This window comes from Anopheles merus, chromosome 2L (genome assembly GCF_017562075.2).
Source record: "Anopheles merus strain MAF chromosome 2L, AmerM5.1, whole genome shotgun sequence".
NCBI classification, from domain to species: Eukaryota; Metazoa; Arthropoda; class Insecta; order Diptera; family Culicidae; genus Anopheles; species Anopheles merus.
Genome location: NC_054083.1, coordinates 3,678,891 through 3,694,944, shown reverse-complemented (window position 1 = coordinate 3,694,944; position 16,054 = coordinate 3,678,891). Strand labels below are relative to the sequence as shown.

At 45.8% G+C, this 16,054-nt stretch overlaps 1 protein-coding gene across 1 annotated transcript; it reads right to left on the bottom strand.

Annotated features, from left to right (window-relative positions):
- Positions 1-12,366: 12,366 nt before the first annotated feature.
- LOC121591363 lies at positions 12,367-14,975 on the bottom strand. The gene is made up of 2 exons (XM_041911757.1): positions 13,321-14,975; positions 12,367-12,646 (listed from the first exon to the last, which is right to left on the bottom strand). Exons 1-2 carry the CDS (start codon positions 14,973-14,975, stop codon positions 12,367-12,369), a joined length of 1,935 nt encoding a protein of 644 aa, XP_041767691.1.
- Positions 14,976-16,054: the final 1,079 nt, after the last annotated feature.

The window sequence follows — 16,054 nt, the reverse complement described above, 5'->3', positions numbered from 1 at the left end:
TCCTGTCGTTTATAAGTGTTAGTGCCTTTACCACTACGTGAAAAGGCTCTTTCCCCCGAAGAAAGAACTATCAAAGAACGAACTATATACTCACACAAACGCATGAATATCATGTCAATCATACTGGGGTTGCCAGCCGACGAATTATTGTTTCTGTCCTTAAACGTTAGAGGATTGAAATCTAAAAGCTATAAAGTATTTAAAAATGTTTGTAAAACCCACTACGAACTTATTATCCTGACTAAAACATGAATGGATTCAACGATTGATTCCTCATAATTATTCCCAGATAATTATACAGCGTATAAAATAGAGCGTAGCAGCAAAAATAGCAGAAAATCAATTGGTGGTGTGGTTTTCATCGTCGTTGCTTCCTATCTACGTGCAATCCTATGTCCTACACAAGATACCGTTGAGCAACTCTGGTTCAAAGATTATGATAATAATCGTACTCTTATTACAGGCGTAATGTACATTCCTTCAGATTTAGTAAACAACACTACTACCATGCAATATATCTGCTGTACTATAGATGATGTTGCTTGTGCTACTATCGATACGCTTCTACTATTCGTGGACTTTAACTTCCGCTCACATTCCTAGAACATCGATGATTCTAACTTTCCTGCACTTCGAGTCAATCACAGCAGGTTAAATCCTCATAAAACCCTGGGCCCGATGGCATCCCTAGGGTAATCCTTGCCAATTGCCGTGGGTTTTTAGCAGAGCCTTTTTCTCGCATCTACCAACTCTCTTTTTCACAAGAAAATGCTGGAAATCCTGGAAATGTGATGTTTCCGGTGTACAAAAAAGGAGATAAAAACTCTGCTGGATAACCACCTTGGCTTCTTGTGCCAAGGTGTTTGAGATCGTCATGCAAAACTTTCCTTCTTATATTTCTACACGCCAGCATGGTTTCTTTCCTCGACGCACTCTTACCACAAAGCTGGTGGAATTCTTCTCCAACTGCCACGCAGCCTTCACTTCTGGAGCTCAAATGGATGTAGTATACAGTAACCTTAGGGCTGCGATTGATCGTGTAAACCAAACTCACCCGGATCAGTCTCTCTCCTCCGCTGGTGAATTGATTTAGGTCCTACTTCTCTGAACCCAGCTACTGCATACAAATCGATGATGCTGGTTACTCACCAGATCACGACTAGAAAACGAGATTCATCAAATTGTTACTGGGGTGTGGGACAGCGAATCGATGCCTTGTGACTGGAATCTCGCCATCATCTACTCCATGTACAACAAGGGAGACAGGTTGGACTGCAACAACTACAGGGGTATTACTGTGCTGAATACCGCCTACAAAAAAATATTCTCCCTGATCCTTCAGGATCGTATTGTCCCATACGTCGAAGAGATAGTCGGAGTCGGACTATCAAAGAGGATTCCGAAACGTAAAATCAACCACTGATCAGATCTTCACCATGCGGCAGATCTTGGAGAAGATGGCTGAGTACAGACACGACACATACCATCTCTTCATTGACTTCAAAGCGGCATATGATAGCATAGCCAGGGTAAAACTGTACGACGCTATGAGCTCTTTTGGAATCCGGGCCAAACTTATAAGGCTAGTTAAAATGGCTATGACCAACGTCACATGCCAGGTGAAGGTGGATGGAAAACTCTCAGGACCTTTTGCTACCACCAAGGGTCTGCGCCAGGGGGACGGGCTTGCCTGTCTCCTATTCAACCCGGCAATAGAGAGGGCCATCCGCGACTCGAGGCTGAAGACTACGGGAACCATCTTCTATAAGTCAACCCAGATCCTGGCATACGCTGATGATATATACATCATTGGTCTGCGGCTCTACTATGTAGCAGAAGCCTACCAAGAGATCGAGCAGACGGCAGAGAGCCTCGGATTGCAGATAAACGAGGCAAAGACCAAACTGATGGTGGCAATATCAGCGGGCCTACCAATAAATAATCAGAATCTTCGTTGCCATGATGTACAGATAGGTGAACGCACGTTTGAAGTCGTCCCAGAATTCACCTATCTTGGGTCAAGGACTGTCGTACAGCGTATCAAGCTCGCCAGGCTCCGGTGGGCTGGCCATGTTGTACGCATGAAAACGGATGACCCAGCCCGTAAAGTCTTTTTAGGCCGTCCACAAGGACAGAAGAGGCGTGGTAGGCCCAAATTGAGGTGGCAAGATGGCGTGGAGGCGTCCACCATTAAGGACGAGATAACGGACTGGCAGACGAAGGCACGGGGCCGTGAGCGGCTTCGGACACTCCTGAGGCAGGCCAAGACCGCAAATCGGTTATAGCGCTTGTAGGATAAGTAAGTAAGTAAGTAAGTAAGTAAGTAAGTTGGAGTTCGACTGATAGAGGTGTCGAGGTAAAGTGACTGTAGGGATTGAGAGCAGCAGGAAAAATAAATATACATCATAGACTCTCTTTTGGGCGTGCCTTCGTGTTAAGCTTTGCTTTTTTCTTCACTCTCTCTCTTGTTACTTGTATCTTGTTGATCAAAGAACAACTTATATCTTGTTACAAAACAGAACGTGAATAAAATGGAACTGAATTAATTACCGTAAAACACAACATTTTGTGTAGGATTCCTCGCAAAGTGAAAACATAATGGCTCAGCTTGATCACAAATCTATGGCACAGCTTTCGATAATGATCGCACAAGCGATAAAATTGGCAATGGGTACACCCAACGCGCAGGTGAATAGAGACGACGCTGCTCCCCAACCAAAAGTGTCAACATTCTCGCACCCGACTTTTCACGCGGCGGATGAGTCGACAGTCAACTATTTTAACTGGCTAGAGTGGGTGCTAAAACTCAGGACATGGTAGGCGCGCACATGGGAACAGAATTGAACAAAGCTCTTAAATTTGTCGTCACTTTAAAGTAGCCAGAGGAAATTCCACACGGAATACGGTTCGTGATATCTCCACGACGACATCGCAGTGGCGCGTTAAACGGTGGGCGGATTGGGCGGCCGCCAGGGGCTTCGGCGATCTAGGGGGCCCCGTCATTGTATTTTGTCGAGGGTCCCGAACTGCAGAAAACCGGGGCCCCATACTACTCAAAGCAGCACATTAAATGTTCTAAGAAATCTGCCGATACTTGCACCAAAGTCGCAAGCGAAGAACGCTGAGACACGCGCGCACAGCGCAAATCAATACCTCATCACCGTTGGCGCAAAGTATTGGGCAGAGCGAGAAACCGTCAATTTTTGCTGGTGTAGGTGGCCTGTGCACGAGACACCCAAACCCAAAACCACGCAGAGCAACTTGCTGCTAAAATGGAATGCACAGAACGCTGCGCTTAACTTCTACCGAAAACCCGTTACACAACACAAGCATACAACACACCTGAACTAAACTACACCTTATATTAATAAAAGAAACTAGATTTTAAATGTTACACCGTGTTATTGCCAACTTTTATTCAACTTTCTAGCTTCCCGTCTACAGAGTTAATGATCTTCGTCTTCCAAATTTGCCACCACTTGACCTCTCTCCCGAGAGGAGGACCCGGACGACCCCTCCCCCCTTCTTCTGCTTCTTCACAATTGCTCTATTTTGACAAGCTTTCGTCGATCCTAGCGTTGTCCTCCGCGCGATCACTAACGCGCCGCTATGCCTTATCCTAGAGTTGCGCTTTATAGCGTGAGCGGAACGCTCCATCTCATTACCCTTTTTTTTTTCAACATTCGCCTCGTGACAAACGTCATAGCTCATTCCGGAAACATCCTTTCGTGCAGCATAACCGAAACTACCTTTAACTTCGCCGAAGTGTCTTAACTAAGTAGTTTTTTATGGTTATCATATTGCTTTCCTATTCCTACTAATAACGTCTTTTATCACCGACTTCTAGCTGTGCAGTGTTGTGCTGTGCTGATCCACATGCAATTCGGCTCTCTACATCTATCGTCATCGATTCATGATTATCGCTCAGCGATCGCTATCCCCTCATCATTATCCTATCATCATTGTTCGTAACTATCGTCGTTCCGTTGGGCTATACTATGTGTGTGTGCGGAAATAGTACGTAATATGGATACCTATTTTTCTTTGTGACCCATTCTAACATTTTTTCCGTTGAGTTTTTAGCCATACTCCTACCGTTGTATCCTGTTGTACAATACATGTCATCTCTCTCATGTCAGACCTCTCATCTCTCTCAATCATTGTTCTCTTCGATCAACGTTTACAAATGATCGATCATCTTCTTCTTCACACAATCATTCTGCCTACGCATGCGATACGTTGAGCGCGAGGCTTCCGGGTCGCCTATCAAACCCCTCCGAGATCAAAACCAAGCAATTGCTAAAATGAAATGTAACTGTTAGTGGCTTGCAGTGGCATAATGTGGTGTATGTGTGTTTGTGTTTTTTTTAAATAACGTTATAAAATTAATCTTAACCTACGCGCACTTAAAGCTACCTACAATCTAAACCTAGTGAAAGAGCCTACCTAAAATTTGTGAAACAACCTATCTAAACCTGGTGAAAAAGCCGACCTAAACCTAGTGAATTAACCTACCCAAACCTTACTTACTTATCCGACACTACAACCGCTTTGCGGTCTTGGCCTGCCTCAGGAGTGTCCGAAGCCGCTCACGGTCTCGCGCCTTCGTCTGCCAGTCCGTTATCCCGGCCTTAATGGCGGACGCCTCCACGCCATCTTGCCACCTCAATTTGGGCCTACCACGCCTCCTCTGTCCTTGTGGACGGCCTAAAAAGACTTTACGGGCTGGGTCGTCCGTTTCCATGCGTATAACATGGCCAGCCCACCGGAGCCTGGCGAGCTTTATACGCTGTACGACAGTGAGGTCGCCGTACATCTCGTATAGCTCGTCATTATAGCGGCTCCTCCATTGTCCTTCCACACATACGGGGCCAAGTATCCTTCTGAGCATCTTCCTCTCGAACGCGGCTAAGAGGGTTTCGTCAGATTTGGACAGTGTCCATGTCTCAGAGGCGTATGTGAGTACTGGTACTATATAGGTACTATATAGTCCCAGCTTCGTCCGTCGCGACAGGTTCTTTGAGGTAAACTGCTTTTTCAGGCTGTAGAATGACCGGTTGGCAGCCAGCATCCTTGCGCGCAACTCAGCTTCCATGCTGTTGTCGTTGCTGACCTTTGACCCAAGATAGGTGAATTGTGGGACGACTTCAAAAGTGCGTTCACCTATCTGTACGTCACGCCTACGTAGATTCGGATTATTTATTGGTAGGTCCGCTGATGTTGCCACCATCAGTTTGGTCTTTGCCTCGTTTATCTACAATCCGAGGCTCTCTGCCGCCTGCTCAATCCCTTGGTAGGCTTCTGCTACATAGGAGAGCCGCAGACCAATGATGTCTATATCATCAGCGTATGCCAGGATCTGGGTTGACTTATAGAAGATGGTTCCCGTAGTCTCCACCCTCGAGTCGCGGATGGCCCTCTCTAGCGCCAAGTTGAATAGGAGACAGGCAAGCCCGTCCCCCTGGCGCAGACCTTTGGTGGTAGCAAAAGGTCCTGAGAGTTTTCCATCCACCCTCACCTGGCATGTGACGTTGGTCATAGTCATTCTAACTAGCCTTATCAGTTTGGCCGGGATTCCAAATGAGATCATAGCGTCGTACAGTTTTACCCTGGCTATGCTATCGTATGCGGCTTTGAAGTCTATGAAGAGATGGTATGTGTCGTGTCTGTATTCAGCCATCTTCTCCAAGATCTGCCGCATGGTGAAGATCTGATCAGTGGTTGATTTTCCGTTTCGGAATCCTCTTTGATAGTTTCCTACTATCTCTTCGACGTGCGGGACAAGGCGATCCTGAAGGATCAGGGAGAATATTTTATAGGCGGTATTCAACACCGTAATACCCCTGTAGTTGTTGCAGTCCAACCTGTCTCCCTTCTTGTATACGGGGTAGATGATGCCGAGATTCCAATCACAAGGCATCGATTCGCTGTCCCACACCTCATTAACAATTTGATGAATCTCGTTTTCTAGTCGTGCACCTCCATTCTGGACCAGTTTAGCTGCAATTCCGTCGGTTCCGGGTGCCTTGTTATTTTTCAGCCGACGGATAGCCTTTCGTGTTTCTTCTATGCTAGGTGGCAGTAGCATGACACTATCTGCTAGTGGCGCTTCTAGCTGTTCGTTTAACTGGTCGTAGAGTAATTCATCAAAGTACTGAGCCCACCGCGAGAGGACCTCTGGCTGGTTACTAACCAGATCTCCATCCTTGTTGCGACAGCAGGTTACCTTAGGTACAACGTTGTTTCGGTGACCTGCTATCGCTTGGTAAAACTTTCGTGTCGGTCCGTACGCCTCTCTGGTTTGCTCGAGTTCCCGCATGTTTTGCTCTTCCAAAGCATGCTTCTTAGAGCGGTGAACTCGTTTCTCTTCGCGTCTGAGCCGTGAATATTCCTCTGCGCATGCCCGCGTTCTATGCCGTTGCTGCATTGCTCGGTATGCAGTATTCTTACGTTCGGTCACTTGTCTGCATTCATCGTCGAACCAGCCAGATTTGGTGTTGCCACGACGTGGTGGGAGTATATTTCTTGCACAGTTTATTATTTTTGTTTTTAGAGCGTTCCACCTCTCGCTCGTAGTTTCATAACTGTTTTCTGGTAGTAGAGACTCGTGTAAAGCGGCTTTGAATTCCTGTTGGACAGTAATGTCCCTTAGAGAGTCCGTGTTGAGCCGAGGCTGCGTGTTTTCTCCGCCCCCATTGGTGCGGGGGCGGGCGATTCTACAACGTATCACTAAGCCAACCAAGTAGTGATCGGAATCGATATTGGCTCCTCGATATTTTCTGACATTTAACAGACTCGACTGTCGTCGGCGGCTTATTAACACGTGGTCGATCTGGTTGAAGGATTCGCCATCCGGGTGCGCCCACGTCATTTTGTGGATGTCCCTCCGCGCAAATTTGGTACTTCCTACAACCAGATTGTTCGCTGCGGCGAACTGGACCAATCTACTACCATTATCGTTACTGTGCTCATGCAGACTGTGACAGCCAGTGTATTGGCGGTACATTGGCTCCCTACCGACTTTTGCGTTGAAGTCCCCCAGGATGATTTTGAGGTCATGCCTGGGGCACGCATCTATAGTTCTAGCGAGGCGGCCGTAAAAAAGGTCCTTCTCCTCTTCCTCTTTATCTTCGGTAGGGGCGTGAACGTTTATGAGGCTTATATTGAAGAATTTGCCTCGCATGCGCAGGGTGCATAGCCTATCGTTTATAGCCTTGAAATCTATGATTACGGATTTCAGCCGGGGACCTACGGCGAAACCCGTTCCGAGCACGTGGTGGCGGTCGTGGCAGCTGTAGTAAATATCGTAGCATTGCTTACCACGCCTGTTGTGCACACCGTTCCCTAGCCACCGAATCTCTTGTAGAGCTACGAGGTCCATGCTCAATGTGGCTAGGGCGTCATCAAGTTGTTTCAAGGCTCCGGCTTTGCTAAGAGTGCGTACGTTCCATGAGCCCATTTTAATCGTTGTCCGGGGGCATTGCGTTGGGTCGGTATCGTTAAGTCCGTTTCGTATCCTTCTGATGCTTTCTGTAGTCAGTTGTTCCATGGGACTGGGTGACTGGCCCTGCGCCCACGTGACCGTTTTATTTAGCGTCGGGTTGCCCCCCCGACGTTCAGGCACCCAGTTTCCCGGGATACCCACCCCCCTCCTGGTTCGCCATATGCCACCATCCGCCCAAGGGGTTGGATCTAGCCCGTGTACCCAAGCTAGGATATATGAAGGCACATGTTACCACTCTGCACGACGAGGACGTGTCGGAATAGGAGTTGGATGGGAGAGCCTATGTTATCCCTCGGAGGGCTTCGGATCCCATCCCATTACAGAGTCCTAGTGAACTTAATACTACGATAATAGGATAATTTGCACGATAATAGGAGTATGAAGGATTCCAAGAGAATTCACCTTACTTTTTTTTACCTTATGCCTAGCTAAACCCTAAACCTATCAATCATAGAATCTTTTTAACCTATTATAGTGAACTTTTTCGAATCTTTTTCCATTTCTTACGACACATGTTTGGTGGCTGGGAATCTCTACTACTTCATACGGACCTTTCCACAAGCTTTGTAGCTTCTGTCCTGCACCTGTTGGGATATTTCTTACCAACACTTTTTCCCCCCACATAGGCTTCCATTCTTTTGCATCTTGATCATATTGTTGTTTCCTCAGCTCTTTTGATTTGATCAGATTTTTTTTCGCTATTAAATGTATTTCGTTTAATCTTAATTTAAGCTCCTCACAAAAATCATTATACACTCGCTTATTGTTCTTTTGGTTGAAAATTGATGTCGGTAATCTTGCCTTCCTGCCATAGATTAGTTCATATGGGGTAAATCCCGTTGATGTATTCACTGTAGTATTGTATTCAAATGCAAAGTATGGTAAATATCTGTCTCATGTTTGATAGTTTTGCCCTACAAACTGTCTTAAGTAAATTTTTAGTTCTCTATTAGCTCGTTCTACGAGGTTTGCTTGAGGATGATATGCCGAAGTGTTTATTTTTTTTATTTTCAATAGTTTGCAAGTATCCTTCATAAACTGGCTCATAAAATTTGTCCCTTGGTCGGTTACTAATTCCAAAGGAGCCCCAACATGGCATATTACTCCTTCGACAAATGCTTTTGCTACGGTTGTTGACTCTTGATTTTCCATTGGTAAAACTATTATATATCTTGTTAAGTCATCCTGAATCACTAGTCCGTATTTGTTACCCTTTTCTGATTCCGGGAGAATGACAATATCCATGTATAGCTTATCGAAGGGATTATTTGAAGTGGTTGTTATTTGCATGGGTATTTTGTTGCACCGGCTAATCTTGTTACATTGACAAGATCTACACGTTTTAACGTATCTTTCTATATCGACGTTCATATCCTTCCAGTAAAACAACTCTTTTATCCTTTTTTTCATTCTACGTACCCCTACGTGTCCTCCTAAAGGTGCGTCGTGAAATTCTTTCAAAACTGTTTCTATCTCGCTTCTTTCTACTTCTATTCTCACATTGCCCGGTTTCTAATTTTTGAATTTAGTTTTATCAACTTGCGGCATATCATTCAATCGTTCTTTCCTTCGCATTTTGTTCTCATTTGGATCGTTATCGATAGTTATTTTAACAAATCCTCCTAGTGTTGTTGCTCTAAATTCTCACATGTCTCTTTCGTAGCCTCATGTTGCTTAATGTTTTCACAAATAATGGGGGCCTTCACAATTCTAGTTATTTTTTTGTATGGAGTTTGACAGTTGGAGGCTGAAATCATGTAAACACTTCATACAAAACCACACAAAAAACTAGCCTGCAATTTTCAGTCTAGATTATTCTAGCCACAAAGCTAGAATTAGATTCGAGTACCTGCTCGAAAACACGGGTTTGTTTATATTTATCCCAAGGTGCATTAAAGAGATCTGGTGATGGAATCCAGAATCAAAGTGAATGTAATCCAGGTGGTCTCATAGCATGTTTAATAACCAAATTTGAATATCACTTTTTGACAGGATGAGTGAAAACTTTTGTTCAAACAAGCTTTCTTGAGGCTTAACGGATACACAAAACACTCTTAAAATCTTCATTCAGAAACAGAAGCGATAAAAATCAGTCTTCTAAATTCATACACCTTGGGATAAGCCCACCTGTATATTTTACCCAAAAATGCTAATGCATTTTGATAATGCAAAAAGCTGACAGGCTGAAATTTCAGCCTACGAGCTTAAAACGGAAAGGCCCCCAATATTGTTTTTCATTTGCCGCCGAGTAACAACAGCTAACGTGTGATTTTCAGCTTCCTCTATCTCTTTCATTTCCACACCCGGAAGCCGAGACAGAAGGTTTGCGACTACATTTTCTCTTCCTTTCATGTATCGTACTTCGCATTCTAAGCCTTGTAATCTAAGTCTTAGTCTTGTTAATATCGTATAATTTTATTAGAGGCGCCAAATAGAAACAAGCGGTCTATGATCAGAATAGATAACAAATTTCTGACCAAATACATAGTGCTTAAAATGTTCTACTGCCCATACAATCGCTAATAATTCTTTTTCGATAGGGTGGTATCTTTTCTCCGCCCCTAAAAGAGATCTACTAGCATATGAAATTGGTTTTTCTTTAGTTGCTTCATTAGAAAGCACTGCTCCAAGTGCATAATCACTGGCATCTGTAGTGATTATAAACATATCATTGTGATTTGGTCGTACTAATATGGGTTCCGAAATCAAGAATTTTTTAAGAATTTGGAAAGCCTCATCGCAGTGTTCATCCCAAGCAAATTTCGAATCTTTGTTTAAAAGTTCGTGCAAGGGCTTTCGTACATCGGAAACATTGGGAATGAATTTTCCGTAAAAGTTAATAGCACCTAAAAAGGATCTGAGTTGTTTCAATGTTTTTGGTGCTGGCATATTTACTATTGCATCAATATTAGTTTTTGTAGGTTTAATTCCGTCTGCGTTGATTGTATGCCCAAGATAATTTATTTGTTTATGTAATAGTTTGCATTAAGAAGGTTCTATTTTTAGGTTTAATGTTTTCTTCTTCTTCTTCTTCTTTGGCTCAACAACCGTTGTCGGTCAAGGCCTGCCTGCACCACTTGTGGGTTTGGCTTTCAGTGACTAATTGATTTCCCCCCATAGCAGGATAGTCAGTCCTACGTATGGCGGCACGGTCCATTTGGGGATTGAACCCATGACGGGCATGTTGTTCAGTCGCACGAGTTGACGACTGTACTACGAGACCGGCCTTTAATGTTTTAAACCATTAAATTTTTTAATTAAATTGATGTTGTGTTCCTCTATGGTTTCACCAAAAACTACAATGTCATCTAAATAGACGAATGCTTTTACCGGCTGTATAGCATATATGACTGTGTTTAATCTCACTATTTCGGATAATTTATTTTCCGCGTTTCGGTGTAACTTTCAAACCTTTAATATTTACCAGCAGTTATTCGTTGTGCAGCAAAATTGGAAGAGAGAGTTTATTCGCGACATACACTGTTATTTATAAACTACTCGATCGAGCCGAACACTCGAAATTGAACGAAGAATGTTCGTGTTTCGTTAAGCACGATATGACAGGGCTGTGCCTGAACATCCTCCCCCCCTTGACGCAAGTCAACAAAAAACAAAAACAATCAAAATAAACAGAAATTAGGTGCATGTGCTCTCGTCGGCCTCTGCCACAGGTAAGATACAAATCTTTGTTATCGGAGGAGTTACGATACCTTTTGATGTTTTCAGTGTTACTACCCTTGTCAGCTTGTCGTCTCCGGTGTGCACATGTACGATACGTGCGAGTGGCCAACGGGTTGGGGGGAGGAAATCATCCTTCAGGATGACCAGTCTGCCAGGTAAGATGCTGTCGTTCCTCTTCGATATGGTGTTATCACGTTGCATCTCTTGCAGGTATTCCGTCGTCCAGTGCTTCCACAAGCGCTGCACCATTTCTCGCCACTTCTGCAAGTCGCTGAGGGTGCAGGAACGAAGATGGGTGTAGTCCGGCTCGGGGACAGCATGCATCGATGTGCCCACGAGGAAATGCGCTGGGGTAAGTGCCGATATATCGTTAGGGTCGTCTGACATAGGTAGGAGAGGCCGCGAGTTCATCGCCGCCTCAATCTGATGTAGGACAGTTGTGTAGCCTTCGTAGGATAGTCGCGTGCTGCCTAACTGCCGAAAAAGGTGTCGCTTGGCGGTCTTCACAGCTGCTTCCCACAATCCGCCGAAGTGTGGTGCCTTGGGAGGGGTGAAGTGCCAATTGATGCCGCGGTTAGTGCAATCTGTCACAATTAGATGTAGCTGCTGTTCATCGCGAAACATTTCGAACAGCTCGTGAAGCTCCCTCGCCGCGCCTTCGAAGTTTTTCCCGTTGTTCGAATGTATGTGTGCCGGTAAACCGCGTCGTGCTGTGAATCAGTGTAATGCAGCTAAAAAACCAGCAGTAGTTAGATCACTTACCAGCTCCAAGTGTACGGCCTTAGTGGAAAAACAAACAAACACGCAGAGGTAGCATTTTCCCGGGGCGGCTCGTTTGTGGGCTGGCTTCAGGTATAATGGACCGGCGTAATCCACTCCGGTAACACTAAAAGGCCGGCTGGGAGTGATGCGCTGCGCTGGAAGCTGTCCAAGTTGTTGCTGTTCAAGTGTCGGTCGCTGTCGAATGCACCGAAAACAATTCTGCACAATGTGCTTAACAAGATGCCTTCCATCTAACGGCCAAAACTCTTCGCGAATTCGAGATAAGAGCAGCCTTCCTCCTCCATGACGAAGCTCCTCGTGTTGATACTTTGCGATCAATTGCGCGAACGGATGTTTCTTGGGAAGCAAAACAGGATGCTTAGCTTGGTAGGGAAGTTGAGATAGCCGTAAACGTCCACCTACACGGATTCCTTTCCTTGTTCGTCAAGGAATGGACTTAGTGCCCGTAAAGGTGATTGCCTCATGACTTCGTTTCCCTTTTTGAGCTGCCCGAGTTCAGCTGAAAATGCATCCTGCTGTGCTAGGCGGCTTAACACAGTGTTTGCTGTTTCCATGTACTCGGGTGTGACGATTAAAGGTGCGGGGTGCTGTGCTGCTGTTCGCTGAGTGCGTGCCTTTTCCTTAGCGTTACGTGTGAAGCGAATGCAGTATGATACGATACGCAGCAATCGCTTGTAGCTAGAACACAACGCAAACCAAGGGTGATTAGTGGTTGTGTTTACAACGGCAGCACTCACCTGGCGAATCTCTAGATTCGTTTCGTTGGCTGGTTCCGGGTTAGAGTTGGGCCAGATGGAAGCGGGCAAAGATAGCCAATCCGGACCGAAGCTCCACAGTTTGCTTTTCAGGAAATCAGCGGCTGACATGCCTCGTGAAACCAGGTCAGCAGGATTAGACGCGCCGGGTACATGTCTCCACTGCCCCGGGTGTGAGTAATGCTGTACTTCAGATACCCGGTTAGCCACAAACGTTGCCCATGTGTTGGGTGTGGCGCTGATCCAGGTTAAGGTGATGGTGGAATCCGACCAAAAGTCCCCATCGCCTTCTTTACTCGGTGATGCAGGTGTGCTCCTAATACAGCAGCGCATAGTTCAAGGCGGGGTAGTGTGACGCGCTTGAGCGGTGCCACACGCGATTTGGAAGAAAGCAACGTTATGCGAATCTGCCCACCTTCGCCTTCACAACGCGCATAAAAGCAGGCTCCATATGCTGCCTCCGATGCATCACAGAAGGTATGTAGCTGAATACGCGCACCAGGTAGAAGAGCATAACGATTAACCTTGAATTCAGAGATGAGTTGCCAATCCTCTTGTATTGTTTTCCATTTCTTACAGATAGTATCTGGAACATACTCGTCCCAACCAGCTTTCTGCCACCATAATTCCTGCATCATCATCTTGGCCCGAATGACAATCGGGGAGATCAGGCCCAGCGGATCGAACATGCGAGCTACCTTGGATAGAATGGATCGCTTTGTCGGAATGGACACATCACTGGATATTGCGGATTCGAAGGATAAAACGTCATGCTCTGGCTCCCATGAAACACCAAGAGCCTTTACCGTCTCGTGTGGTAAGAATTGCCGCGCTGACTGTGTGCCGATTTGATCCGCATTTAAACCGGCGAGCACCTCAAGCTGATTGGATGTCCACTTTCGCAGCTCGAAGCCGCCCTTGGCGAGCAATTGAGAAAGCTCGATTCGCAACTGGCGAGCATTTCCGATGGAATCAGCACCACCGATGAAATCGTCAACATAGAAGTTAGTTTTCAAAGCAGCTGCAGCATTGGGACAAGAGGCGCCCTCATCGTTTGCAAGCTGCAGCAATGTTCTGGTTGCCAAGAATGATGAGGGGGCTAAGCCATAAGTAACCGTATTCAGCTCAAAATATTCGATTGGCGAGTGAGGCGAAAATCGAAAGCAAATGCGTAGAAATTTCCGGTCGTTAGGATGGAATACTTGTCGATACATTTTCGCAATATCTCCAACAACGGCTACCTTATATGTGCGGAAGCGAAAAATTATGTCGAGTAGATCGTCCTGCACGACAGGGCCGACGCATAACGCCTCGTTTAGCGAAAAGCCGGTGGACGTCTTAGCTGAACCATCAAATACCACGCGAACCTTTGTTGTGGAGCTAGCGGCTTTGAACACGGGATGGTGAGGCAGATAATACGCGCATTCGTCGTCGGAGGGATTTTTTATGCGTGACATGTGCCCAAGCTCCAGATACTCATGCATGAAATCATGGTACGCCGCTTTTACGTTTGGATCTCGTTCTAACCTCCTTTCTAACAAACTAAACCGCCTTAATGCTGCTGCCTTCGAAAGGTCAAGCTTATCGTCGAAGTCTGCTTGTTTAGGTAAGCATACCATATAACGACCAGCTTCATCTCGCTGTGTTGTATCTTTGTAAAATTGCTCACATTTGCGATCCTCAGGAGAATAGCCATCGTTAACCTGTAGTTCTTCTACTTTCCAGAAACGCTCTATTGATTCTTCTAATGAAACCATACACACCACGGATGAAGTGTGAAAAGTATTGGATGTTGCTGGCTGAGAGGTAGGTGCTGATCCACTCACGACCCAGCCAAATACGCTCTCCATCAGGACTGGTAGATTCGATGACATTTTATATTGCGCCCCGCTTACAAAGAACGTGTGATAGTGCCGGGCACCGAGAATAATGTCGATCGGTGCCGACTTATCGAAATGGGGGTCGGCGAATATGATATGTGGCGGTAATTTCCAGCCGCTGGTGGGCACATCATGTGCGGGCAGGTCAGCAATAAGCTTCTCGACTATCAAAAACTCAACGTTAATCGCATAAGGGCTCGCTCTGGATGATACCGTGGTGCGCATCGATTTCCGCACCGGGGTGGACGATTGACCAGCACCAATCAGCGTGATGTCGACCGTGCCCGATTTGATACCTAGCCGGTTAGCAAAACGGCTACTCATCAAATCTGGCTGGGAGGCACTATCTAAAAGTGCGCGTGCAGGATGCATTATGCCATGTGCATCAACAATGTTTACAAGTGCAGTTTGAAGCAGAACTTGTTCCGTTGTTTGCCTCAATGCTGCTGCATAAGTGCGTTGCGTGTTTGCCGTGTGATCGTCTGTGTTGTGTGTGTTGCGTACGGAAGCATTTTGGGCAGCTGACGTGTTCGCAGTGGAAAATGTGCCGTAATTTTGTGAAGAGTGTAAAAGCGAGTGGTGTGTTGAATTGCAGTGTCTGCACTTGTATTGCGATGAGCAATCACGCACACGGTGATTGTCGCGCAAGCAATTCAAGCACAATGTCAGTGTCATTGTGTTTCGGTACCGTTCCTCCGGTGACATTTGCATGAAACGGGGACATTTCGTTAAATTGTGATCGGAGTGGCATATAGGGCATGTGCGTGTGTCGTGTGATGTTGACGGAAAGCTTGCTAAGCGCATAGGCGGAGCATGTTTATGTGCGTAGTGCGTTTAGTTCACGGTAGGGGGAGCTTCGGTAATGTTTACCTGTAGGGTTTCCAACACTCGCATACGGCGCTGTAAAAATGCGATTAATCCTTCGTAACTAGGATTTTGGCTAGTTGAGGCATTTTCCTCCCAATCTCTTAATGTGGAGGTAGGCAATTTTGTGCACATTAAGTGTTCTAACAAGCAGCTCCATGCCTCCGTTTTTTCGCCTAGATGATTGAGCGTTGTCTTGTGACATTCGAACTCGTCCACAAGATGGTGAAGGGTTGATGCACTCTCCTTCTTAACGGTGGCCATACCAAAAAGTGCTTGAAGATGCCGTTTCTTTAACAAATACTCATTCGAGTATCGTTCGGTGAGCATTTGCCATGCTAGCTCGTAATTGGCTGCGCTGATCGTGATTGCTTCGATCACCTTTGCGGCCTCGCCTTTCACGGAAGCTCGTAAATAATGAAACTTTTGTATCGGTGGTAGTTCCATGTTTTCGTGAATTAATCCCTCAAAAGTGTCCCTAAACGTGAGCCATTGCATGTAATCACCATCGAACTCAGGAAGTGAGATGGTGGGAAGTTTTATCCCTACCAACGGGTTAGTGTTTGGTGTTGTGCTTGCGGATCGCG